Genomic DNA, 26,988 nt, shown 5'->3' with positions numbered 1-26,988 from the left:
TGGGTGGGCGGGAAGGGGAGGGGGAGGCCAGGGGCACTTTAATTAGCGAGCTACGCTACTTAAAAGCACCCAAGTGTCACAAGTATCAGCATCCCCTGCACTGAAAAATGGCAGTGGGGTGCTTTGAACTAAAGCTCATTGAACAAGCTTTAGTTCAACGTGCCCTGCCATAATTTTTCGGCATGGGAACACGGATATACATGATGCCAGAGTCTGCTGGAGCGCATTTATTTCTGTGCTCCAGCAGACTTGATTAATCAATTCTGCTCCAACACACTGGATTTCCAGTGCATCAGAGCTCCCTGCATGTCTGCATGTCTATAGGAGCCCTTTTATGATAAACATCACAAGCTTACTGTATCTTACTATGGCTGGCAAAATACATCACAGGGGAAAGTTAAAAATGGCTAACTGCTGATGGTTAGTCACTCCTGGATAATTAGCCATTTTGCAAGGATTAGTAATGAAGATGAATTAATCAGATTTTACTGTAATCTGATCATCTGGTAAACCTCAACCAGTCAGTACATGGATTGCCTGAGAAACAACACTAATATTTATAAATAGACACTTAAGCCTTTTACCTTTACCTGTCTAAGTGGCACTTGAATAGCTGCATTAAGGCATTTTTGGCCATTTATTTGGCTTTCAGATTGTATTTCCACCCACATGTACACATGCCTGCTGCAAATAAAGTGGAGGAAATGTGGTCCCTCCTCCCTTTCAGCTAAATTGCTACATCTTGTAGCTCCAAGCAAAGTGCCCTAACCACCACAATAGAGGCTTGGCACTGCACAGAGCATACTCCAGCCGTTCTCTTGAAGCTGACCTACTGAGCAGTCAGGAGGGGAAAGAGAATGGAATCGGGAGGAGAACAAGACAAATGGGGTGTTAGATGGCGGGGGCCCAGATTATGTGCCCGGGCCCCTGCTCCGAATGGGACAGGAACACTCTCACTGCTGTTTATACATTGAAAATTAAATACAAGATGCAGGAAAGCCACTGAAAAGCACTGGGCCGCTATACAAATCACAACACATTACAGCTGTACAGAGGGGAGTCACCAATGAAATATGAAAGGGAGAAAAAGCATAATTAAAAAAAGTGCTTCTCCCTCTAGCTGAGAAGCTGTGTATAACAGCAGGGCACCATATAATTTGCCCGAAGAGCAGAGGCTGCGTGGAAACCCGAGCAGGAAAAAACAGGCTGCTGTCTCCCAGCCACTCCCTTTTCGGAGACTGGTGAACAGCAAGGCAAGTATCGCAGAGCTAACAAAACTGGACTGCTAAACTCTTTCCACTTTTCCTTTCTTGGCAGGGGAAGGGGCAGGGTATGGGAGTACTTTTAAAATGGGGGTTGCAGAGGCTGTTTTTTGGAGGGAGGGAGATGGGGGGATGGGACTGGATGGTTGTGATTAATCAGAGAATTGTCATTTTAACCAGGAAGAGGGAATTGCATGTTTTAAAACCAGGAATGAGAGAAGGGATTAACTTCCTTTTTGTTAGGACCCTGCATCCAGCCTGATGCACTCCTGAAATCTGCACTTTTCTTTGCTTGGACCCCCCTAACCCAAGTTCTAGGAAATTGTTTGAATAGAAAAGTAGGTTTCATGGGAAAGGGAGTGGCCAGCCAGCGGGAAGGATGACACATCCTTTCCAGTGAAGAATCCTCTGGCATACAACTCCGGCAGTAAGATGGATGCATCACGGAAGCCACCTCCAACCATTTCAGGCAGTGCGTCACCAGGGAAGTCCAACCATATCAGCATTTTCTTCCAAAAAAGTCACCATAGTAGCTATTGGGGCAAATTGCAACCCAGCTCTCCCCAGCTCCTCTAATTTAATATGTAAAAGGCATAATACACCTGAAAAAAGCCTGACACTGCGCAGCTTTACCTGGTGCAGTATTGCTGCATCAAAGCATTTCACTAACATGGAGAAAGATCCTGAGGGGGAGGGCCATGGAGAAACCCTGTTGCTTGAGGAAGTGCTGGAAAGACATAGACCAGGGCCCTTAATTAATTTCCCTGAGAGCTGGACCTCCATGTGCCGGCTACTGTAACAATGGGTGGGTGAGTGGGGCTCAAGACCTGGCTGCTGTCTTTATATAGTGCTTGGGGGTGGGGGGCTGGAATATATGCCATCCCTTCTCCCCCCTCAACTCCCCATCCTTCCTGCTCTTACCTGCAGCAGCACCTTCCCTGCAGCAGCTCTGGCTCCATCAGTGGGGAGGGCAGAGGAGCAGTGGTGGTTTTCAGTGCCCTGGGCAGTAGCAGCACACAATGTAGGAGCAGTTACCAGAGGCTTGCCATTGCGCTGGCAGATGTCACTTCTTGTTCCTGCCACCAAAAATCAGTGTTTAAATGCTGCTGACATGTGTCAAGCGGATTATGATGCAGTGACATCTGCCCCCTCAGTAGTGAAACTGTCCATTGCTCCTGCACTTTGTGCCACCATTGCCTCAGGCACAGAATTGACTGGTTATGCCTCTGCCTATCATGAGCTACTGGTCTGGGGAAGCATCAGTGGCTGATTGCAGACTGGGGTGGGTGGGCCAGAAGTGCCGGTGGCAAAACTGGAAATGCTGCCGGTGCTTATCTCAGCGCCATCACTCCCTGGCCACTGAGGGGAAATCTCGGGGGGGCAACGTGCCCCCTCCCATTTCCCCCTCCCATGCATCGCCTATGCTGCTGATACCTCTTAAAACCAGTTGTCTTTAGATTCTGAATTCCTAGAGCTAGGTTTGAGGTGGGTCCTATTTGCATGCACAAATCATTGCAGACCCTTTTTGTCCCTGAGAAACCTACTTTCCCCCCTCACTGGAAGGATGCTCTTTTGGTCCTCATTGACTCTGTATTTCCCCTAGTAGGTTCTATACCAATGTTTTCTGTGCAGCTTCACTGCTTTACATACTATTCCCTGCCCCCTCCATCTTTATAGTACCTGAGCACTTGGATATTGGAGGTGGAGGGGTAGGAAAGAGATTTTTCTTTTCAAGGTGGAAAAATTATATGGTGCCTTAACCAGAGTTCTGGCTGCCACTGTGAAGACAGTCCTCCATGCCACAAGCTCAGTGCGGTGTCTTTTTTTGGCCCCTTAAAAAGCAGCTCAAAAGTGAGGTGTTTCATAAGGGTATAGCAGAGCAAGGGCTTTTTCCTTCTAAACTGGCCATTTATGTTGAGTTGCGGGCAGGATTGTGTGGTGCCTCAGTGGAACTTCCTGGGATGCTTCCTTTAGCTCTTCTGTCTTTAATCTCCCCCAGCTCAGTTCCCATCACTATCCAATTGCTCCTGCTTTGTTCACTTGCTTTGTAGAGGATGAACAGTCCCCCCCTCTCCCCTCCCCACCACCCCGCCCCTGGGGTCTGAAGTGCTTCTGTGATAATTTAGGGAAGATGAGAGATGGATTTATATTGTGGTTAGTCAAGTTTTAGCCCCTTAATGTAAAGCAGAGCAGCACTTTCTAGCCATCGCTGGCCCAAGCACAACAATCCAGAGCCAGCAGTGCTCTATGGGCAGCATCACTCTATCCTCTCTATGCCTACTAAACCCATTTCCTATGGCCACAAAGAATAGTCTTCCAGGCAACACAGCATCTGTGAGCCCTGGGGTGGGGAACCTGGATTTGGCTGAAAGTGTTTCAACACATAATGTTTTTATGATGATAATGGGACATGGCTCTTTAGCTATTCCATCCTATTCTGTACTGGTGAGGCTACATCTGGAGTACTGTGTCCAGTTTTGAGCCCCCCACTATAGAAAAGATGTGGGCAAATTGGAAAGAGTGCAGTGGAGGACAACAAAATGGCTCGGGGGCTGAGGCACAACTTATAAGGAGAGGATGAGGGAACTGGGCTTATTTGGTTTGAAGAAGAGAAGACTGAGAGGGGATTTGATAGCAGCCTTCACCTACCTGAAGTAGGGAGGAAAGAGGATGGAGTTACACTGTTCTCAGTGGTAGCAAATGACAGAACAAGGAGCAATGGTCTCAAGTTGCTGCAAGTGTGGTTTAAGTTGGATATTAGGGAAAACTTTCTCACTAGGGGGGTTGGGAAGCACTGGAACAGGTTACCTAGACAGATGATGGAATCTCCATCCTTGGAGGTTTTTAAGGTCTGGCTTGACAAAGCCTTGGCTGGGATGATCTAGTTGGGGCTGGTCTTGCTTTGAGCAGGGGGTTGGACTAGATGACCTCCTGAGGTCCCTTCCAACCCTCACTTTCTATGATTCTATGAACTCTGCAGGAGATGCAGTCCCTGCCCCAAAGAGACTCATGGGCCAGGCCTGGCAGGAGCACTCCCTGGACGATGGACTAGACTGTTCTGTGTTCTCAGTGGCAGATGGCAGAACAAGGAGCAATGGTCTCCAGCTGCAGCAAGAAAAGTTCAGGTTAGCTATTAGGGGAAACTTTTTCACTAGGAGGGTGGTGAAGCACTGGAACAGGTCACCCAGAGAGGTGGGGGAAGCTCCACCCTTGGAGGTTTTTAAGACCCTCCTTGACAAAGCCCTGGCTGGGATGACCTAGATGGGAATGGATCTGCTGTGAGCAGGGGCTGGGCTAAACCACTGTTTCCCAACCAGTGTGCTGCTGCACAAAAGTGTGTCATCAGAAATGAACAGGGGTGCTGCAGGATTTAGCCATGGCAATGAGCTGCAATAGGTATGAGGATGGAGAATGCCTTAACAGGTGTGCCACGGAAAATGTTTATTAACACAAATGTGCCTTGGTCTGGAAAAGGTTGGGAAACACTGGATTAGATGATCTCCCTTCCCACTCTCATTTTCCACGCTCCTACGTGGGGGTGCAGAAGGGGATGTGCTGGTCTGCACCTCACTGGCAGCGCAGGGTCCAGGGGAGGCAGAAGCCCGCTGGCGGAAGAGGGCAGCTGAAACAAGGGCGACGGCGCAGGCCGGCAGGGGCTTAGCCACGGCTCGGGGCATAGACAGCCCTGCGCCTTTAAGATCCTCCGCCCCCGCCCCAAGCGTGAGTCACCGGGTTCCACTGGCGACACGGGGCGGCGTCCGGGAATGCCCTTTCCCTCCCAGCGGCTGCCGGGCCCCGCCTAGACAGCACAGCTGGTCGCGTTATAGCCCCCCCCCCCACCAACAGTCCGAGGCGTGGCTATGCAAATTACAGACGCGCTTTCCACCTCTTAGGCGGTGCCATTGCAGAGCAGGGCGGGGCTATGCAAATCAAGGGGGTGAGGTGCCTGGCTAAGGCGCAGTCGCCGCAGCTCGGGGGCGGGTTCGGAAGGCGGCGGCGGAGGCGGCGGAGTGCGGCTGGGTAGGCCTCTGTGAGCTATCCCGGTGCGTGGGGTTGGTGTCGCTTGTTGAGCAGATTCTTTTTGGTATTGGGTGGTGGAACCAGAGCGTGCTCCATCCACTCCGTGCATTGACATGGTATTGCAGTGCTTCCAGGACCGGTGCAAAAAAACAGAAAAAAAAAAAAAAAAGTCGCTTGCCGGGTTGCCTGTCACTCGGGCCCCTGCACCCTCCTGGAGCCTGGTACGCTGGGGGGGGAGCGGGGAGGGTGTGGTTCAGGTTGCGTCTAGTTCCTGTGGTCAGCAGATCTTCGCAGGGTGAGGCCCACGCATTGCCCTCCAGGCAGGCTGACCCTGCGAATTTCCCAGACTTCCTCCCAAAATGTGGGAGCGGGGTCTGCGCCTGCACGCCTCTCCAGCTTGCTGCTGCTGCTCCCGCCTTTTGGCTAGGAGCAAGCATGACTAGGGGCATCCGGGCTCCAGTGCCTTGCCTGCTATAAAACTGGGGAGTATCTAAAGTCCCAGGTGGATGGGTCTGGGCATGTCGTGAAACTGAGCTGACTTGAACGATTAAGCTTGGTGGAGTCAATTTGGAGTTTGGAGCTAATGCAGCCTTAAGCCCCGACCCAGAAAAGTTGGGTTCAGGCTGGCTCGGACCACTGGGCCTGGGAGGGAGGAGGGTGTTTGAGGTAGAGCCACACAGACTTGAGGATTGAGTTGTGCTTAGTTGCGTTTTGGACCCTGATTATTGGCTTGTGCACCGTTGAATTTGGAACTGATTTGGCTTTGGAAAAGATTTTAAAAAATCAGTCTGGTTGTTGCTGAGCTGCTCCTTGGCTTCTCGCTGTCCTGCTCTCCCTGCCCAGGAGCCTCTTGCTCCAGCTCCCTGTGGGCGGTGACTGGGACACTTGCCCAGTGCCTTTGGGTCCTGAGAGCTGCAGCAAGGCTGGGACTAGAGATCTGCAGAAATAACCCACCACCTGCTCCAGGCCTGAGAGAGGATGGCTGATTTTGGTGGGGTGCACGGTGCACACGGTGAGGTGCATCTTCACATAGAACACCATGCCGATCATTCAGAAGAAACTAAGAAGCTTTACTCAGAGGCCAAGGGCCTAGCACTTTATTATTCACTTTAAGATGGAAGTGAAAACAAAGATAACATCGCTGGGATGAGTTACAAACCCCCAGCAGGGCTGTGCAATAGGAACTTTCTGGCCAGGAGCAGCCCACAGATGGCAGTGTGACTGAACAAAGGCTGGCTTGCTTGGTGGAACATTAAGGTCTTTAAAAAAGAAGAGGGGGTTGTTCACACTGATGGAATGAAGCATTGAGAAAGGATCAGGTAGATGCTAATGAGCCATGAAATTAATTGACCGCCTCAGCACTGCCTGGTTTGAAATGCTGCTGCCACTGCCAAGCAGTTGGCTTTAAAATTTGGGTGGAGCAGGAATCAAAAGTGGGTGCAAGTGCACCAGTGCAGCCCCTGCCCCACTGGATCCACTCCTGATCTCAGCCATCCCAAAGGACTTGACAGACAACAACTTGTGTGTGTCTTCATGTTTATTCTAGGGCTTGCTGGAGTGCAGGCCTGTGGTTTGGCTTTCTGTAAGTGTTCGCATGTCTGAAGCCAAAGCTACATTTTCTGGGCAAAACACTGTTGCCACACTTAGAAGCAGCACCTGCTTAGAAGAACCGTGGTCTTGATCCTGCAGCTCTTAACCGGACCCTTTTCTATTGTATGGTTTTTTGCTGCTGAGTATCTGTCTGAGGCAATGTGAGCAGAAGAGGGAGTGGAGAGGAGATGGGTGGTAAAGAGAGCTGAAAGAGTGGAAAGCTGGGGGAAGGAGCCTGCTGGTCCTGGGGCGGCAGGTGGAGCAATCACATCAGCACTAGCTGGGGGCAGAGGCTGCGAGCAGAGAATGGGGCACACTGCTTGTGAATTCTGCAGGCTCAGAAAGTCTTTACCTTGTGAGGAGGACCTGTCTCCAGGTATCAGACAGTGCTCTGTATCTGGCATCCAGGAGTGTTTCAAGAAAAGCAGGAAGTGGTCTGAAACTCCCTGATGGAGCTTTTAAATTGCAGATCCTGGGACCGTATAGGGTGGAAAGTGCAGCCCAAGAGTGACAGAGTCAGAGGCAGGTGAAGAGGGGTGAAATGGGGGAAGGTTATGAAAAGTGGGGAAAACTTGAGTTGATTTCTTGGTGGGACTAATGCATGGGAGTTGCGTACCCAGGAGATTGCCTGAGATGTTCTGTCTGGCTCTTCTAAACTTTCAGGAGGGACAGTAGGGCAGTGCCCTTATCTGATGACCAGTAGTAGGAGGAATCTTCTGAGGGAGCAGGCAGAACTTTGCTTGAAGACACAGTTGCTCAATATGCCTGAAATTCAGTTTATCCCCCATGTGGAGATGGCTGCTTAGTCACTGTGGCAGTATGGGGAGTGTTGGATGTTTCAAGCATGAGGCATAGACCATTAAGTCTTTCCCTCTGGCTAAGTAGAGATAGAGTCAAAAAAGTGGGGGAAGAGAGGAAACCCAGATTATTGTAAGTTGCTGCCAATTAACAGCAAAGAATCATCTTCGTGATTGAACAGTGGTCCACCCCAAGGGGGGAACCAACACCAAGAACTATAATACAGGCACTCCTCGGACTTAGGACACAACTGGTTCCTAAGAACCATTTATTTCTTAAGTCGAAATGTTGTAACTTGGAGCCGATTTTTTTTTCTCATAAGAAACAACGTTATAAATGGAATTGGTTCCTGAACAAAGGCCTGATGCCCTATTTTCACCAAAAATACCCCATAAGTTTGTACTTGATCAATTATAGATGAGTAATATAGCTTCATTAGTGGATTTATATTGTAAATAGCAATCATATTGATTTGGAAGGACTTCTTTGAGGTGACTTTGCTGGACTTTTTGAGTCTTCTCAGGAGTCTTGGCTGCAGGTTTTTCTGGAGTCTTGTTACTTTTTTTAAGAAAGTGTCCAAGGAAGTTTGGACAGATATTCTCCAGGGAGATGGGTGACACGGTAAACTTGTTTGCTGACATGGCGTGATGTTGGATCAAGCATTGTACAGTCAAAACCTACATCATTAAGTTGAAACAGGGTGTCAGTTTATAGACGTTGTAAGTGCAAAACATTGTAACTTGAACTGTTGTAAGTCAAGGACTGCCTGTACATATATGGGTCTAGGTATGGCTTTTAGCTGTACTGAGAGCCTTTTCATAGCCTAGTGGTTCTCAACCTTTTTAGTCTCAAAGCACCACTCAGAAAATGCCAGCACTTACTTTTCTGTAGTCAGAAAAAGAGTGAAAAGTAATAGAGCAGTTCTTCTATTGCGAAGAATCAAAAAGACCACAACGGGACAAAACGGTTTTAATGCTACAGATTCCTATTTGAAATCTTTGGATTCCTCCTGTGAATCATATTTGCACACCTAACAGTGCTAACATTGTATGGTCCCCTTGAAAGGATCTCGGGGCATCCCAGGCACCCTGGTTGAGAATCGCTGACACAAGCATAAGTCAGTGGGTGTTGTAGATGTTAATCACCTATGGGAGTCTGGTTCAAAGACTGTTTTACTGTCATCCCACTCCTGACTAGGAGAGGGAGAGACATTTTGTGGCATAATGTTAAACTCTGTCTTACGAGGCAACCACCAGAGGCCTTAGCTTGGTATTTCTTAATTAGCTTCACAACCTGAGCCTACAGAGCCACATCCACCTGTACCAAAGAGCCACTTGTGGCTCTGTGGGCCTTAGTGGGATCCAGTTGTTATTCTGTCTCCCAATGGAGTGAGGGATTAGCTGTGCTTTCTAGTGGGGTGTCTCTGCTGTATGCCTCAGCTGCAGTGCTGGCTACTGGGGTATTGTAGCATTTGCAACATTGCCTTTGTAAATCACATACTTCTTTCTAGAACCCCTTGGCTTCCTCCAGCCATTCTGTTGCAGTGGAAATGTGGCTTTTGGGAGGAGGAATTTGGAAAAAGTGATGCAGTAGAAAAACAATTAGTGCAGACTGTAAGCTAAGAATGGGATATGTTCTCACCTAGGGATGCAGGAATGGAAGGGGCCTCTGGGCCATTTAGTCCCATTGCCTGCAACCACAGGTGATCACTATCCCAAGGAATCCCCTAAATCTTCATTTCAGACCCTCACACACTGCTGCCATGTATAGTACCTGAAATGCTACCAATACCTTAGCTTGTGCGGTAGGTAAAGACAGGGGAGAGGAGACCCTTTGGGAAAGGGAAAGGGGTGCCATTTTTAAGTCTAGTTGGGCAATAGCATGACGCACAGCAGCACTCAAGAATTCTGTTACCTGGTTGCCTGGAGCCAGAAAGTGTTGTCTTAAGTGCTGGTGTGGAGGTATTTGAAGTCCTGCTTCCTGATCCTGATTGTGCTGGAGGACTCTTTAATAAACAAACAAAAAAGAAGTCTTTGGCAGTCTGCATTGGATTTGCTTCTGCTTCTTGGAATGGCCAATGACAGCAGTCCTCAGTGCAATGCACTGCCAAAAGACAGTGACTACATTTTCACTCGCTCCCTCAGTGTTTGTGCACTCCCTTACACAGGTTACCTGGAACTCTCACAGATGTACTTACTAACGCTATATGGCATTATCTGCTCACTTTCCTGAACTGTCCTGTTGGGATCAATGCAGCTATTCATGCCCTACACCTGATTGCTAGTGTTGGTTGGATTAGGCTAGGGAATTATAAGATTTACAGTCTAGAGTATAACTAGATATCTTGGCATATTTACACGCATTGCTAGGTATTGTGAATACTTGCTATGGGAACACTGTGCCCAGAGTACCTGTGTGCCTGTGCTCTGTCCATGACGCCGGAAGAAGTGGTCCCAAATTCTGGCTGATACAAACTATTCAGATGGTGGCACATGCAAGCACAAAAAGTTGGCTGCGTTTCGTTAATACAAGGAGGGGTTTTGGAAAGGCCAAGGATGTCAAATGCCTTGTAGAGCCTCCCATCTGCATCATTGTCTTTGGCCAAGCCTGAGAGGCTTTTTGCAGTGCCACAATTGGCACCAGGTTAATTGGTGTGACTCCAGTTTTAGTTGGATGGTTGTAGTTAATGGGACCCCTCCAGGCCTGACCCTTTAGTTCGGGGTGGGCAAAATGCAGCCCGTGGGGCCTGATGTGTCCTAGCAGGCCATTCTATCTGGCCCATGAGACCCCTTAAAAAAATTAGAAAATTAATATTTATCTGCCCCCGGCTGCCTGTCATGCGGCCCTTGATGGCTTGCCAAAACTCAGTAGGCGGCCCTCTACCTGAAATAATTGCCTGTCCCTGGTTCCATCTCTTCCAGCGGTCTGACTTTGACTGAGAGGTTCTTGTCAAGATGCCCCCTGCTGTCCTTTTCCTACCCCCATGAGATCACACGGATGGGAGATCATGCAGACACTGAACACTCATGCTCTCTCTAATGCATGCTCATATGCCATGCATCTCAGAAACACCAGTAATATGTAGAAGAATGGGACTTCTTTTCCAGGAGGCCTCTTTTGAGGGAATCTATTTGTTATGCTCTTGCACATAACTGAAGGGAGCTTCCATTTCTCTTTTTCTGGGTAGAATGGCTGCCTCAGGATCACGAGTATCTTTCCTGGCTCTGTTGTAATAACTGTACAGGATGCCTGTTGAACCCACCCGCCAGTGAGGGGCCTTAGCCGGGTTAATCTGACCACTGTCTGATGCAATCCAGCATTGAAATGTGGGATCTGAGGCAGAAACTTTTCAACACGGGTCTTATGTAAAGAGAACAAATTACGCAGTTTTGACTAAGGGGCTTATAAATCTAGCAGTGCAAGCAGGACCGGTCAGTTTTTGGAGAGTATTGGGAATGTGTGTGTGTATGTGTGCGCACTTTGCTCAAAGAGATTAACTTATGTGACCCTTTCTTAAATCTTCAGGTCTAACATCAACACTGAAAATGGACCCTGATGTCCAGTGTGAAGAGCTGACTGGGTCCAGATGGACTGAACTTGTTTCTTCCATGAAAAATAGCAAAACCATCAGGTAATGCCTGTTGTTGAACAGTCTCTCCTAGCATAATGAAAGCTGTGTGGACTGGCAGTCTCTAGAGAATCTGAGCCATGTACCAGAGTACAGTGCCAGCCAGAGACCAGGCTGCTTCAGAGGCAGGAGATGGGAGCAGCTGCAAAAATGGTCGCAGCAGGGAGGGCTGCATTGGGGATTGTGGGTGAAGTGGAAGCTGGCTGTAGCCACCTTTCTCTCTTGCACCAACAATTGTGCCAGGAATGCCCCGACTGGGAGAGCTGTGCTCCGGCTGGTGCCTGCCTCCTCTCGAGTTCTCACCTTTAGGCCACGTTGGGGGTAAGGAGTGGCTAGAGACTCTTCAAAGTTGTGAAAGCAGCCAAAGCAGGGATCATGGGCCAGACAAAGAACTTCCTGCTATGTGCTAACTAGTGGTTTGCTTCCACCCTCTCCCTGACTCGGTTCCTTCCCCTCTTTATCTTTCCTCTACTCCTGCCCTGCTGACTTTCACCAGCCTGTTCTGTCAGCTTCACTCCTGCTTTCCACTTAGCTTATCTTTTCTTACGTAAACCTGTTTCAGCCAAAAAGTGGTGGCACTAATGTGATGACTGCTGCCATAGCACAGTCTGTTATTTCAGGGCTGTACCCCTGCTCTGTGCCACGTCTGCCTGGTCTACTTAGACTCAAAGTCCCTTCAGCTCAGGGACTGTCTGCTTCTTTGTTTCATGCAGTACCCAGCACAGGAAGCATCCTCTTGGGCACCTGAGGATTAGGTGAAGGCAGCTGATAATTGTCAGAGGCCACTTGAATCTTGCCCAGAACAGATCTCCTCAGAGCTGTTCTAGTACTGGAAAGTCTGGCAAGGGACCACCCTGTTCAGTTCTGATGTATGTCTGTCAGCCTGTATATTGCCCTCTGGGCTCTTAGATGCAGGGCCAGACTCCTGTTGCTTGGGTAATTGGTTGCTGGAGACATGAAAGGGAAATGTAGCCAAAGATTTATCTCCCTGTAGGCTGAGGAGGATGAGCGGCATGGTGGAGTTCTGGCCAATATGTCTCTGAGGGAACTGCCATGCAGATGCAGTCCCAGTTGTGCCAGAGCACACTTAAGGCAGGAGTCCTGCCTTCTATCATGTCTCAGTTGCAGAGTGTGCTGTTGATCTGCATAATATGATGGGTGGATTACATCAGTGAGTCAACCTGAGAACTAAGATGAGTCATAATAAAAACCTATTTCTACCTCCTGCTGGGGAATGTTGGGTTAACAAGACAAGGAAAAAAGACTGCAGGGTTTAATGCTGGGCATCCCTTTCCTGTAGGCTGGATGACTGCAGTCTTTCCAGGAGCCACTGTGAAGATCTTTGCTCTGTGTTCAGTACTAACCAGTCTCTGAAAGAGTTGAAGCTGAATAACAATGAGCTCAAGGATGAGGGTGTGAAAGTACTGTGTAAAGGGCTGCTGACACCAAGCTGTAACTTGGAGTTGCTATGGTAAGGTTCCTCTGCCTGCTCTGCACCAGAGCTCCTGTCTCCATCTTCATCGAGACTTTGTGAGGGTGGGGGTGGAACCTCAGCTCCTCCGCTCAGTGGAGCTGCAATGCTCTACCTGAACTGAGTGGACTCTGCCAGCGTGCGCCAGTGGAGGGTCGTTGTCCTATGTCAGCCTTTTGGGGGAAACCCCAGGAGTTCTGCCCTAGCTGTCACTACATCTAGTGGCATGAAGTTGACTTCAGTCACCATTAACCTCAAATGTCCACCAAGTAATGGTGACAACATCTGGTCCCTGGACTACTGTGTTCCTTACAAAGACCCTTGAAGGGTAAGAGTTGACTCCCCCGCTGTGTGTGATTAGACTATGTGGCCAGGTCAACTCAAGCAAGACATAGGACAGAGAACAGCCCGACTTAGCTACAGCTGCTTGTAATGTTGCTGCTGCCTTTTTTTTTTTTTTATTGGCTCAGGAAAGATATTGCTGTTGTCTCTTGAGTCTGCCATGTCAAAGGAAGTCCTACCAGAAATCCTGTTCCTTGCTTAACACTGTCACCAGCAGTGACAATGCTGTGGGCAGCAACATATATTGCCCTCCCTGTCAGCCTCTTTTTGAACTCTGTGACCTCCTGTAGCCACAAGTACCATGTTGCCCACAAGCAGCATGGTGGGGACTGATGCTTCAGGCCATCAGCAGAATAGAAGACAAAAGAGAGCTCCATTGGGAAAGAGCTCTAGCAAACAGCTATGTTCTGCATTGCTAGATAGGAATCCTGTCACTTTTTTTAATGGCAAACATTGCAAGGGTTCTGCTGTCCACTGTGGGCTCTGTACAAGTAACTGTTGTCAAAGGAGTGTCTTGCAACCATAAAACCAGCAGCTAGAGTATCATAAAAGGCCCAAATTTCTGGAACGTGGCATAGCAGACCAGGCTTAAATGCTGTGGCAGTCATTATGTTGATTTATCCATCTGGGCAATTTGGGACGACTGCCCTGTTGTGGATACTGCACTGTTGTACAGCACCTAGCTACTGCTCCATGCTTGGGGCACAGGGTGAATTATCAGAGTGCTCCTCTTACCCCAGTTTCTTCTTTCTTTCTTGGTCTCAGGCTGCAGAATTGCAGCCTAACAGGTGCCTGCTGTGAGAGTCTCTGCTCTGTTCTCAGCAAGAAACCGTCTCTGACAGAACTGCACTTGGGTGACAACAAGCTAGAAACCTCAGGAGGAAAAGTGCTCTGCCAGGGGTTGCTGGATCCTAACTGTAAGATACGGAGTCTCACGTACGTAACAGACTGCTGATCTGTTCCCATCTCTTCCTGGAGGGTGCATTTTTTTTTTTTTGCTCTTTCCCAGTGACATCTGTTGTTTCCAGAATCAGTGTTGAGAACACTGGCAAGTTGTTGAATTTTTGCATCTTTCCTTGGGATGGATTTTCATTATCCAAGGAAAGATTTGCAGGAGGGGAGACTGGATGGTCCAGGGGGCTTGTAACAGTACAGCTGATTCTCTAGCTTGACAGGCTTAATCTAGCCCTAGTGAGCAAAAGCAATTCTTATTGATGGCTGCCTGCAATAGCTCTTCAGATCTTGGACCCCTCCCTGCCTCAAGTCCTGGCTGTGGGGTTCTTGGGTGTTCTGTTCTGCATATCAGCAGGAAAGTTTCTGCAAGGCAGATGGGTGGTCTAAAGGATAGGCATGGCAAAAATGCCTTTAACTGGTATCTTTGTTCAGAAGCAGCTGGGATTTAATTGGTTATAGAGAATTCGTCTCTGCACAGGGTGGAAATTACATTACTTGTCCTGCCCATTAACCCAATTCTTTCTTTTTGCAGAACTATGGATGGTGTGCCTTCAACATATGCTGTAGGGTAGATTAAATGCCCTGAATTTAGTCCCTTCTTAATGGAAGGGTGGAGGCAAACCTGTGACTAATCCATAGTAGGAGATCTCCTCTATATGTGAAATGATCTTGAACTCTGGATTCAACTGTGGTTAAGGATAGGTGGACCATGACCACAAGTACTGGTCTGTTCATGGGGGAAGCTATGATCTCCTTTTACTAAAAGACTCCAAACGGGAAAAGCAGATCTCTTCACAAGTATTCTATGAGTGCTGGTGAAGGGTTCTTTTGCAATTGCAGAAATATACAGGGATTTGTAAGCAAACCTGTGTGCAATTTCATGAAATCTTGGAGATTTGTGAATTCCTCAAACCAGAAGAGCTCCCTGGAAATAGTCTAGAGTTGCCATACAGAGTCAGTGACTGGGGTGTCAGGGAGTGTTGCTATAGAAATGGCTCAGCGGCATTTTGATATGTACATTAACGGGTTTCAGTACAGCAAAGTGAAGGGCAGAGGTTGCCCTCTTTCTACAGTGCCGGTATCAGCATGAAGAAAAACCAACCTTTTTTCTTTACAGACTGAGCTATTGTGAGCTCACAAAGGACAATGCAGAGCTGCTTACATCTGTTCTGCGCACCAAGCCGACCCTGAAAGAGCTGAACTTAAGTAACAATGAACTGGGAGATGGCGCAATAAAACAGCTGTGCCGGGGACTGATGGATCCAAACTGTAACTTAGAGTTACTACAGTAAGTAACAGTCGATTCCTTTCTCTACTGTAACAGATCTTGCTGCCACTCCTGGCATGCAAACAACACACCCTTAGTCCCACAGATAATGCAGGTTCTCAGGGGACCTTTGCAAGGATGAATCTATGTTGCCATAAAATTGCAACAACCCCCTCTTGGTTCAAAAAAGAATCCTCCTTGGCAGAGGGTTCTCAGCTAGAGCTCACTTGCCACTAATAATGGTGCCAGGGTTGCACTCTAGATATTAAATTTGCGAGGACAACATCCAATCACTGGCGTTTGAGGGTGTGGGGAAGGCCAGTACCTACAGCTTGTATCCTGCAAAGTATATATCCCTAAGTGCATGTGTCTCTTCAGAACAGTGTGCTGGATTGGGCCCCTGGAGGGGGTGAAGCCCTGTATAGATCTGGGGAAGCAATGTGATATTTCCCTCTGTTCACATGTTCTTCTGAGAGCATGGCTGTTCTGCAGAATGATAAGTTGTGGAGTTTGCCCTTGACATAGGGTCTGTCCACGTAGAAGCCCCTTTACCTCAACACCCAGAGGGCCTCTCTGGAATCCCTTGGAGTTTGTTGCAAGGTTCTTTTCTAACAATATCTGTTTCCCAGAGATCCTGAGAGAAGCCTTAGCATAAAGGGAGGGGAGGAGCAAGAGAAGATGCCTTTTCAGTGGAGAACTGGATGGGAATGGCACGGGGAAGTTAGTTATAGCCGTGTTGATCTAAGGACATAGGCAGACAAGGTTCATTGGGTAAATGTGATATCTTTTATTAGACCAACTAAATACTTGGAAAAATTGTTCTTTGCAATAGAGGTGCACTGATGCATCGATCCGATATTGGATCAGTACCAATATAAAGAAAATTGACTCTAGGCAAAAAAAGCCGATTTCTGATAATGTGGCCGATTTATTTGGCCAATAAATACCCACACATGCATGCAGCCGCAGAGCAGCACATAGGTGGCGAGTAGCACAGCCCGGCAGTGTGAAGAGCTCCATCCAGCTGGTAAGTCTGTTGGGGTGGAAGGGGTGTGGGGGCGCAGATTAGGGCCTCTGCAGTGGGGGAGGGAGTGGGGCTGGGGCAAGCACTGCCCAGCTGGGACGGAGTGCAGGATGGAGCTATGGCTCATCAGGGGGCGTGGGGAGCGAGGGCTGGTTCCTACCACTGCATGCATCCTGGGAGGGCATGGGGGGGTGGGCCTGGATTTGCATGCGGGGTTCAGACAAGCTGGGGCTGGGGCTGGATTGGACTCTTCCCGGTGTGGGCTGGACCAGGCTATGCTCAGGGTGCACAGCAGTGGTACTGAGAAGGGTACTACGGGGGGCTGCAGCCACCCCAAAATTCGCTATAGCCTCCCCCCATAGCCCCCTCTCAGCACTGCTAGTTCCCCACCCTCCACAAGCACAGCTGGCCTAGCCTCCCACCCACCAGGAAGCGCCCAGCACAGTCCTGGCTGCAGCTGCAGCTCACCTGCACCCTGCATGCAGATCTCTGGGCACACCCCTGCCCAAGCCCTCCTAGGGTGTACATAGCTGCAGGAGCTGCTCGTGCCTCCCTGCACCCCCCACCCCCCCCAGATGAGCCACAGCTCTGGGTCATGCCTGCTCCAGCCCCTGCCCCAGCCCCACTCCCTCACTGCAGGGGCCTCAATCTGCAACAGGCCCCCCTCCCCTCCCCCATATGGGTAACTGCGGCCTTAGTCAGGGGAGGCACATGCACCCCTGTGACCAGTCCCACCAATCGGGACTGACCAGTCCTGCCATGCCCAATCTTGTTGCCCGGAGCGGGATGGGGAGACCACCCGTGGCCTATCTTGCTGCCTGGCGAGGGGTCCTTGTGGCCGATCCCATGATGGCCAATCGCTGCAGCCATTTCTGGGGGTGGCTGTGGAGATCAGCCAGCACTTGCAAAGCAAGGTACTGGTGCTCCTACCTGCCCCCCCCCCACCCATTGCCTAAGTGGCGAGTGTGGCCGGTCAGGTGGTGCATGTGCACCCCTGCACACCCCCTATGCATCACCACTGACACCCCTGCCCTCCCCCGCCCTGCACTGCCCCACCCCTTCCACCACAACAGACTTGCCAGCCAGACTCTGCTCTTCAAGCTGCCGGGCTGCATGTCAGAAACTAGATCAGTATTAGCCGATATGCCTCCTTAAAAATCAGCTATTGGTATCAACCCCCAAAATCCCTGTTGGTGCACCCCTACTTTGCGAGCTTTCAAAGAACAATTTTTCCAACTGTTTAGTTGTTCTAATAAAGATATTGCATTTACCCAAGGAACCATGTCAGGAATGTCATGGGAATGGTTTGATTGCCCCTAGTGCCCCAAAAGGGGTAGTGCAGGCTGCTTGTTCTATGAGTACCAGGCCAGACCCTTAGGTGGCTGCACTCCCCAATACACTGACTAGGAAGACGGCCCACAAATCTCCCTGGCTGTATCCTGGAGGGCAGATACTGTTCTCTCCACTGACCTTTAGGGATGCTTCTGCTGAACACTTGTCTTTCTCTTCCCTGCAGTCTGGAAAACTGTGGTGTGACAGCTGAGAGCTGTGCAGATCTGGGCAACGTTCTCCATACAAAGCCATCCCTGATAGATCTGGCTGTGGGAGACAACAAGTTTGGAGATGCAGGCCTAGCTCTGCTGTGCCAGGGGCTGCTGCATCCTAACTGCAAAATACAGAAGCTGTGGTAAGTGAAGCCAGAGGTTGTTTAAATTCCTGTTAAAGGGAGTTCAGCATAGCTTCTGAGCTATGCGCACCATCATGCTGGCCTGATCCCACCTGGTCTGTAGAGTCCTCAGCCAGCATATCCCTTATGAAGAAGGGGGCACCTCTAGTGGAATCAACAAATCCCCCACCTCTGGTTCTATGAAGAACTCTGGACTGAAAAGGAACAGGAAAATAATGACTGAAAATGCATGAGAGCACTGCTCTATGTTCTGTCCAGGTTTATGTACAGAATAATGTAAAGGATGGAGTTCCTAGGGAAGCATCAAAGAGGTGTATGTGGCCTTTTTGTATAGTGTGTGGGGGGTGGGGATGAGCTTCTTGCAGATTTGGAAAAAAATCGAGACCAAGCTCTCTTGTTCTGAGCATCTGTCAACCTGCGTGAAATAGTATTGTCTACCTTGATCTGTGTGAGTCTAGAACAAGCCAATATTTTTGTTCTCTCTAGGTTATGGGAATGTGGTCTCACAGCTGCTAGTTGTCAAGATCTCTCCAATCTCATCAGTACAAAAGAGTCCCTCATAGAGATGAGTCTGATAACAAATAGTTTGGGAGATGCAGGAATGGATCTTCTGTGCCAAGGACTGAAAGACCCAAAATGCAAACTCCAGTCATTATGGTAAGCAGCAGCAGGTTTTCAGCTCGCACAGCAATGTGTTTTGGATAGGTAACTTTTGCTATGGATTGTTTACACAGGAACTTCCTACATCATGGTGAACCTTCAGGGAACTCGTGCTGATCTCGCTCTTGTTATGCTCATTTTTTATATATATATATTTTTTAAGGATTTAAGTGCAGTGATACCACTGGTTAACAGGACTTGTGCTCCTAAATCCCTCAGACACTCTGAAAAATCTCTTTACCTTTCAGTTGAGAGGTAGGAAATGGCCTTATTCTAAAGAGAGCTCAGCCATTAAATATCATGCAATTTACTTCAAACAGCAACACAGCATCTTAATATAGGGAGGCTCATATGGCTTGATCAAGTGGGAAACTGAATGCTCATGGTTTGATAGTTTGTGTCCTTTATTAGACTCAGTGTTCTCCCATTGCCAGCTCTGAAGTCTGGAGGTTTGAGCCCTAACCCATGTGTTGTGGTGCTTCTTCCTGTTCAAGAGGGAAGAAATAAATTTTGTTTGCCAAGGAAAAGCACTAGCCTCTGGGAATAAAGGCAGTCTCTCTGCTGGCTATAAACACATACATATGTGGCTCTGTTTCTGAAGGATGAGACACAAGTCAACACTTGAGCTAACAGAAACTTCAAGACTTTAGCTATAGAAGGTCCTGCTCGCATATACGTATCCCTGCTGGCTCTGTGCTGGCCTGCTGTAGAAAAGACTAGGATCTTTTGGTGTTTTGTAGCCAAAGGAAGGAAGAGAATTGCTCCCCTTTAGGGAGCCTGCACAAATAAAGTATCTTTCCACCATTTGAAACCAAAAACATCATAGTTTTGCTACTGCCTGTATGAGCAAGTTTATTTAGCTGTTTTGCTGACCAGAAACAGGAGTGATGCCTTGTTAAGGGTAATGGTAAGGAATTAGTGAAGAGACATGCTCACAAAGGTCACTTATCAAGTACCCAGCAATGTACCTATGTTTCAGAGCATGCACAGTTCTAAATATAATGTCACAGTGTAAATGAGCTTTGGATCTGGGGATACTGAAGATGAGGGTGACAGTAGTACAGTAACTCTGTGAGGCATAAACGTACTGAGGAGAAAGGATGCAGATCATATGAGGAAGGTAGATGTATCAAGAAGAAATAGTTTGCATCTTCCCCCAGATTTGGGTGACTAAAATTTAGGTAAGCCAGCAGGCATGAGAAATGACTTCTTTCAGTTCCTGAAGTTTTAGGTTGTTTTTTTTTTCCCCGTGGCAGGCTAAGGGAGTGTGGCCTCACCAGTGCCTGTTGTGAAAGCGTTAGCTCCGTTCTCAGCACAAACAAGTCCTTGAAAGAGCTGCAGATAGGTTCAAACAAGCTAGAAGATGAAGGAGTGAAAGTGATTTGTGAGGGACTTCGGCAACCCAGCTGTAACATAGAGTCTATATGGTAAGTAGCTCCTAACATACTGGTATCTCTCCACAAACCAAGAATGGGTGGGTGAATACAGGTGTGTGATGACGTTGCCAGATAGCTCCAACATCAAACTGACACTTCATTACAGCAGGCATTGCTGGGGATTGAATGGGATTTGTTACTGCCTGTTGCAGTTATACTTTATTGGGTATTTGCTGTCCCTTACTTGCCCCTGCAAGGCACATATCAATGGGACAGTGTTAAAGTGGCACAATGGGCAGCTGAGTGCTATTACATTAATGGAGATCAGTCCTTCAAAAAAGCCTTCATTTCCCAGAGATTCTTCCCTTCTACTTAAAATAGGCACTGTGTGCTCAGGCTGGGCATGCAGTGGCCCTTGAGGAAATAGAGCAACCCATGGGGAGACTGGAAGAATCTTCTGGGGCAGGGAACTGCTACTGCCAGTGGCAGGGTATCATGCATGTACCTGTGATGCACTGGTGCAGGCCTCTTGTCATGCAGGATCCTGGGCCACGTGGACAGCTTGCTGCCTTGACCCACATGGAAGTTCCTGTGTTCTGCTAGAGTGCAAATCCTGGTTTGGATTGGTAAGGCAATGGGGCTTTCTTTAGCCTCTTGCTATGCATGTGTTGTGGTGTTCCAGCCCTACCAGGATAAGCCCCAGGTCAGTTCCAGGGGAAAAGGCAGAGCTGTGAAAAGGAACTGCGCACATGGTGCTGTCCGCGAGCCAATGACATTGTTGCCTCTCATGAATTAATACTATAAAAGTTTTGGCCTGAATACAGCCTGACCAGTATCAGTGATGTGCAGTTGTCTCTCCCCCATTTCCCAGTGCAGAGAACCAGGGGGCTGTTCTCCATGGCTCCAGGTACACAGACTAAATCTGCAGGGCCTGGGGAATCTTGTGGTGGTCCCATGGGAACTCTAGGGCTGGTTCTAGACACCAGAACTAAGATGAGGAAGCCCCAATCTGGGAGGGACTTTCAGCTGAGGCCAACCGAGGAGGCTTGTGTACATCACTAAGGGTTCAGAGGACTATTGTTGTAAGCAGAGGCAGATCTGATGGTGAGGATGTGTAGTGGTGCAGTTGCACCCTGCCTTGCTTGGTTCCTGCTCTACACAAACTTTAAAACCAACTGCCTGGGATGGGCAGCAGTACTTCTATTCAGGCAGCACTGATTTGAGTTATTTGATTTCACGGCGACTTATAATCTGCGTGATTCCTGCTAATCTTGCTTCACTCAATAGTTGTTAACAACCCTCTCTCCTTTTAAATGGTCTTGATGTTCCACTATTCAGACTATCTTCTCTTGTGCAATTTTGCTGTCTGGTAGCCCTTCCTGGTAATGTCTCTTCTATTTCATAGCCCTACAGACTGTTTTTAGCTCTAGCTAAAAATCCTAACTCAGATGTAGTTATATTTCCTAAGGTGTAAAACAGTGCAGTACTGGAGGCACTGGCAAGACGTGCACAAACACTAGATTTTATTTTACAAATTTGAACAAGGGCTGCACATTTTTCACTATGACTACTGAACTAATGAAACAGTATATTTTGACTATTTTGATCATTTTTGCCTCGTTTCTTGTGTTCTATTTTAAGTTTAAAAGAATCTAGTAAACTGGTGCACACTTCAGTGAAGTGGTTTGTTTTTTGGTTTGATTTTAAGGAGAATAATATAGTGCTAGACCCCTAGCATATTAGTAAAACTTCCAGTTTCTTTAACTAAAAAAAAAGTCACATTATATGGGATGATGTACCACCCCATCTGTACCCTCCCCTCGCCCCATTTCAAAATCCTTGATCCACCCATGGTTGTAAGCATTGCTTCATTGAAAACGCACAAAGCAGCTATAGGGAAACCTTTGAAATGTCAAATGTGTGCAAGTGATCTGATCTGTGTTAGGTAGGGAGTCAAGATGTTGCTCCACCCTCCACCTCTAAATGGAATACAGGTCAGCAAAAGTCCTTAAAAGCCTTTGTTTCTCTTCCCCTGCAGGCTGGGGGACAGTGATGCCACAGCTGGTTGCTGTGACAGTATCGCTGCTGTCATCAGTAGCAAACCGTGCCTAAGAGAGATTGACCTGAGCAACAACATGCTGGAGGATGAGGGTGTGAGAAAGCTATATGAAGCAGTGAAAAGCCCCAACTGCAAACTGAAACATCTAGTGTAAGTAATGCTTCTGGCTTCCATCCTGCTGGACCTGCCTGGCTTCATGAGCCTTGTTAAGCTGGTGGGAGAGTGAAGTCTTGTGAAGGGAGATGGGACAGTGACGAGCAAAGCTGCCTCTGGGGAAGCCATTGACAAAAGAAAACTGCTGACTTCCTGTCAGAGGCTAACTTTTCAGATGTACCATAAGCCATGTTGATTATGTGGCCGTGCTCATGACACAGTGGCTTAAAGGGACCTGACTCTCTCCAGTGATCTTTCACAAAAGAAAACCTCCAAGTTAAGTGCCTGAAGGCCCTTTCCCTGCCAGAGCTACAAGTAGCTAATGGGACACCTCTTAACAGATAGCTGTGGTCCCCAAACACCCAGCCATTGCTGGAGACCTGTTAGGTCATATGGTCTTCCAGGAAAATGGACTTGCCTTGTTACCTCTTGTTGAGCTCAAAGGCAGTTGTCTGAGTCTGGTGTTGATAGAGGTTGACTTCAGGGGGAATCCTGAGCTTTTACTTCTGTTCCTTGAAAAGCTTTTAATTCATTCTTAATTCATGTATGTGATTGCCTGAGGACCCCACAAAACTGGAACAGCAGGAAAAGGTCTTTAGCCCACTGGCCAATTCCTGTCTCAACAGACAGAAACTAGTCCTGCTGTTGGCTTCTGTTCATTAGCTGGCCCCTTCTATCTGAAGATTAACTTTCCTAACAGCTACTTTCTGAGCAAGGGTCCCAGGCCTAGCAATACAGCCTATATGGTGCCTTCTGGATGAATGGGCTTTTTATCACATAGCATCTCCTTAGGGGTGCCCTCTGCACCATCTCTCCAGCAGTTCTTAAGAGATTTGGAAACGGTGGAGCTTGTTCCCTTGTATTTTCAGGTTGTATGACATCTACTGGAGTTCTGAAGTAGATGATGAACTGCAGGCCCTGGAAGAATCCAAGCCTGGTTTGAAGATAATTTCCTGAGTCCAGATGCAACTATCTTCTGAATGCTGTTCAGGCCCAACTTTTTCCACTTTGTTTATGACGCTAACCAATGAATATCCTGTTGCATATGCTTTCATCAAATTAAAAAAAATGTGTAGTTTCTGCAGAACAAGTTGTCCCTTAAGGGAACTGGGGTACCTTCTTTGTACTTCTGGATGTGTCAGGACTCGGTCGGGCTTGCTGGACCTTCAGAGTTGCATCGGAGCCTTTCCACCTTCCACCCGCCCGACCCCAAAACAAAGAACACTTGGGCATCCGCTGGAAGTTGGCCTTTACCTTTCAGCAGCATTTTAATTATTATCATGATTTCTGATGTGTTAGTCTGACTTCCTAGAAGTTGCTCCTCCATGTTGATCCTGGCAAAAGCAGACCCACGCAGTTTAGTTGAAATAGTTTTTTCCTAGCACCAACTATCAGAGAAACAAAGCAAAAATATTTAAGTTGTAAAATCAAATGTTGCTAGGCCTTCTGTGGAACCGACCCATCTTCCCCAAAGAAAGTGGCTATGGTAAGAGTCTATGAGCAACTTGGATTTGAGTTGCAGGTCATGTGATCCACTTTTATTGAAACTTGCTTCCACATGAAAGAAATCTATGTAGATTGCCTTAAAAGGAGACCTGCTGGTGTGCAGTTCTGCTCAAACTGGAAATAAAGTAATTTTATGCATAATTTGGTCTGTTTAGAATAGTTCTATCTACTTTTTTATTCTAATAAAGTTGTTTGCAAAGAATGAGGTTATCTTTTTTTCCCTGAATGTGCAGAGAGTCCCTCTAGATGGAAATGGAAGGACAGAAAAGATAATTTCCTCTCTGCATTGGAGTGCAATTGTTGTTTTCAGAAGCAGTGTCCTACTAACACCTCTTTCCTTTTCTAATAAGGAAACAGAGTGAGAGTGCATGTATGAAACACTCAGCAGCAGGAAATGCCACCTGAGGCTTAAGTGAGAGATCTAGACTTTAAAAGACTAAGTAGGACACACTGGTCTGTTTGAAACCCTTCTGATCTAATTGCCTAAGAGAAGAGCTTGTTTAAACCCCACCCAGATACATTCAATGAATTGAGTGCATTTTGTATCTTGCAGGGGTGAAGTAAGGAAAAGGAACACAGTCTAAATGCATAAGTAACTTGTTTCAGTGTACAGGGTCCTGCTCCAGGGTGGCCTGGCACAAAGATGCATACATAAGCAAATCTGTTCCCTGCTCTGCCATACCAACCACAGTTTCCTCTCCTGCCTGTCCTTCCCTCCTTTACCTGTTTCACTATAGAAGACTAGTAGTTCAATGGTGGCTTCCAGAGCTTGGGCAGACGGTGGCAGTGTTGTGGGCTAAGCCTTGGTGCACAAGGAGAGGCCATATCCAGCCAAAATGGTCATAGCTAAGGTAGCTGTTAGTTAAGCACAGCATTTCATGTGCCTTTTATAGAGCCCTGTTTGAAACCATCAGAAACAGCTATCCATCTTGGCCAGAGGGCAACTGTGCCAGCACCACCTTACTTCCAGAGCATGACATCAGCCTGATGTACACATAATTCCTCCCTATGACTGCCAGGGGTGCTAACTCCCTGCTCTAGATGGCAGACATAATAACTTTGATTTAATGTGGCTAATAGAAACCTGGTGGGACCCTACCCATGACTGGGTGGTACACATTGAGGGCTACAGGTTGTACAGAAGGGACAGAGTAGGGAGGAAAGGAGGCGGGGTTGCTCTCTATGTAAAGAAGCATTATACATCTACCCTAATCAAAACGGGACCTACGGAGGAGCAAGTTGAGGCACTGTGGGTTAGGATACATGGAGGTTGAGGGGAAAGGGACTTGGTGGGGGGTGTCTGCTACAGACCACCACACCACGAGGAAAAGCTAGACTTGGGATTCTTGTGGCGGCTCTCAGAGGCCATACAGTCTAGGGACGTGGTTGTCATGGGGGAACTAAACTACCCTGACATCTGCTGGGAGGAGCAGTTAGCCAAATCCAATTGTTCACGTAGGTTCCTAACCAGCGTGCAAGACCTTCACCTAACGCAGGATGTATACAGTCCCACTAGGGAAAATGCCTTACTGGACTTGGTGTTGGCTACCGGAAGGACCTGGTAGGACCTTGTGGACAGTGACCTCCAATCAATCGAATTCACCATCTGGCGTAGGGTGGGTAAGATAACTAGTAGGGTGGAAGTGCTTGACTTTAGGAAGGCTAACTTCAGTGTGCTCAGGAGTGTAGTCAATGACACACTGCAGGATAGAAGTATTGGTGAGATGGGAGTCCAGGAAGGGTGGTCATTCCTACAGGAGGCAATCCTTTAGGCGCAAAGGGAGACAATCCCAGTATGAGGGAAAAGGGGGAAAGGGCCAAAAAACTTCCTTGGCTAAACAGGGAAATCCAGGGGAGCCTAAGGGCAAAAAAGGCATATAGGCAGCGGAAGTAGGGGGAAGCTACCAAGGAGGAGTGTATCTATTTGGCCTGCACTTGCAGGGGGCAGTTAGAAAGGCCAAAGCAACTACAGAGCTGAGGCTGGCAACACAAATTAAAGACAACAAAAAGTATATTTTTAGGTATGTAGGGAGTAAAAGGAAGGCACAGGGCACCATAGGACTCCTACTAAACATCTATGAATCTATGAATTCTTTCTTAAGTAACATCATGTTGTTGTACACTGTTAACATCCTGCACCACTCTATTTGACAATGCCCACTATGACGTTTTGTTTAATTCTTTCTCTGATGGGTTAAACTAAATTTATTATTATGGTTTTTCTTTTCTCTTTGCTTTACGGTTCAGGTCCATGTATTTTAATCTTTTACACTTTATTTTGCAACTTACTGTATTAGGTACGTGCCTGGAATTTACGAAGGAGGCAAGCACAAAACCCCTTTGACTTTCTACTGATTTAAGACAGCATATAGTATTTAAAACAAAAGCTTTTAGTATTATTACACAATGAGATTTAGTTATGTGATCATTATATGCAGTTACTTTATATTGCTCATTGTAAAGCTCCAATTAAAGATACAGGCAGTCCTCAGATTTACGACACAATTGGTTCCTGAAAACCATGTCTTAAGTCAAAATGTTATAACTTGGAACCAATTTTCCCATAGGAAACAATGTTATAAATGGGAGATCTGTTCCTGAACCAAGGCCCGATACCCTATTTTCACCAAAAATAACCCAGAATTTTGTACTCATTCAATTATAGATCAGTAATGTAGGTACATTAATTTATTTATATTGTAAATGGCAATCATACTGATTTGGAAGGACTTTGAGGTGACTTTGCTGGACTTTTTGAAAGTTCTTGGCTGGAGTCTTCTCAGGAGTCTTGGCTGCAGGTTTTTCTGGAGTCTTGTCTGCTTTCTTAAAGGAAGTGTCCAAGGAAGTCTGGACAGATGTTCTCCAGGGAGATGAGTGATACAGCGAACTTGTTCGCTGGCGTGGCTTGGTGTCAGATCAAGTGTTGTAAAGTCAAAACTGACATCATAGTTGAAACGGTGTCAATTTATAAACATTGTAAGTGCAAAACGTTGTAACTCGAAATGTAAGTTGAGGACTGCCTGTAAATGGGAAATATTACTCGGCCCCCCCTTTAGTCCCTGTCAAATTCCAGTTCAGACTGAGTGAGAACTGGGTCATCCAGGCTGAAGCCTTTTTGTATTTTGAGGCAAGCCGTCGTAAGACAGCGCTGACAGCCAACCCAAATGTCAGTTAAGACTCCCTGGGAGTGA

The 26,988-nt window shown here is 47.5% G+C and overlaps 1 protein-coding gene across 6 annotated transcripts in view; it reads left to right on the top strand.

Annotated features, from left to right (window-relative positions):
* Positions 1-23,999, top strand: part of LOC109318195 (ribonuclease inhibitor-like) — a 30,434-nt gene extending 6,435 nt beyond the window's left edge. The window contains exons 2-11 of one of the 6 annotated variants that reach the window (XM_019547283.1): positions 1,121-1,253; positions 11,196-11,301; positions 12,599-12,769; positions 13,877-14,047; positions 15,183-15,353; positions 17,873-18,043; positions 18,530-18,700; positions 19,960-20,130; positions 22,118-22,288; positions 23,161-23,999. In XM_019547283.1, coding sequence (XP_019402828.1) covers positions 11,216-11,301; positions 12,599-12,769; positions 13,877-14,047; positions 15,183-15,353; positions 17,873-18,043; positions 18,530-18,700; positions 19,960-20,130; positions 22,118-22,288; positions 23,161-23,248 — 1,371 coding nt within the window. In that variant the 5' untranslated portion in view covers positions 1,121-1,253; positions 11,196-11,215 and the 3' untranslated portion in view covers positions 23,249-23,999. Of the gene's footprint in view, positions 1-1,120; positions 1,254-4,804; positions 4,821-6,800; positions 6,865-10,832; positions 11,102-11,195; positions 11,302-12,598; positions 12,770-13,876; positions 14,048-15,182; positions 15,354-17,872; positions 18,044-18,529; positions 18,701-19,959; positions 20,131-22,117; positions 22,289-23,160 lie in introns of those variants that run through there. The other 5 variants (XM_019547285.1, XM_019547282.1, XM_019547281.1 and 2 more) reach the window with 5 other exon arrangements.
* Positions 24,000-26,988: the final 2,989 nt, after the last annotated feature.

The sequence above is a fragment of the Crocodylus porosus genome, unplaced genomic scaffold, assembly GCF_001723895.1.
Source record: "Crocodylus porosus isolate Cpor-Errol unplaced genomic scaffold, CroPor_comp1, whole genome shotgun sequence".
Classification (NCBI taxonomy): Eukaryota; Metazoa; Chordata; order Crocodylia; family Crocodylidae; genus Crocodylus; species Crocodylus porosus.
The sequence above is the reverse complement of the archived record's forward strand: the minus strand, read 5'-3'. Positions and strand labels throughout refer to the sequence as shown.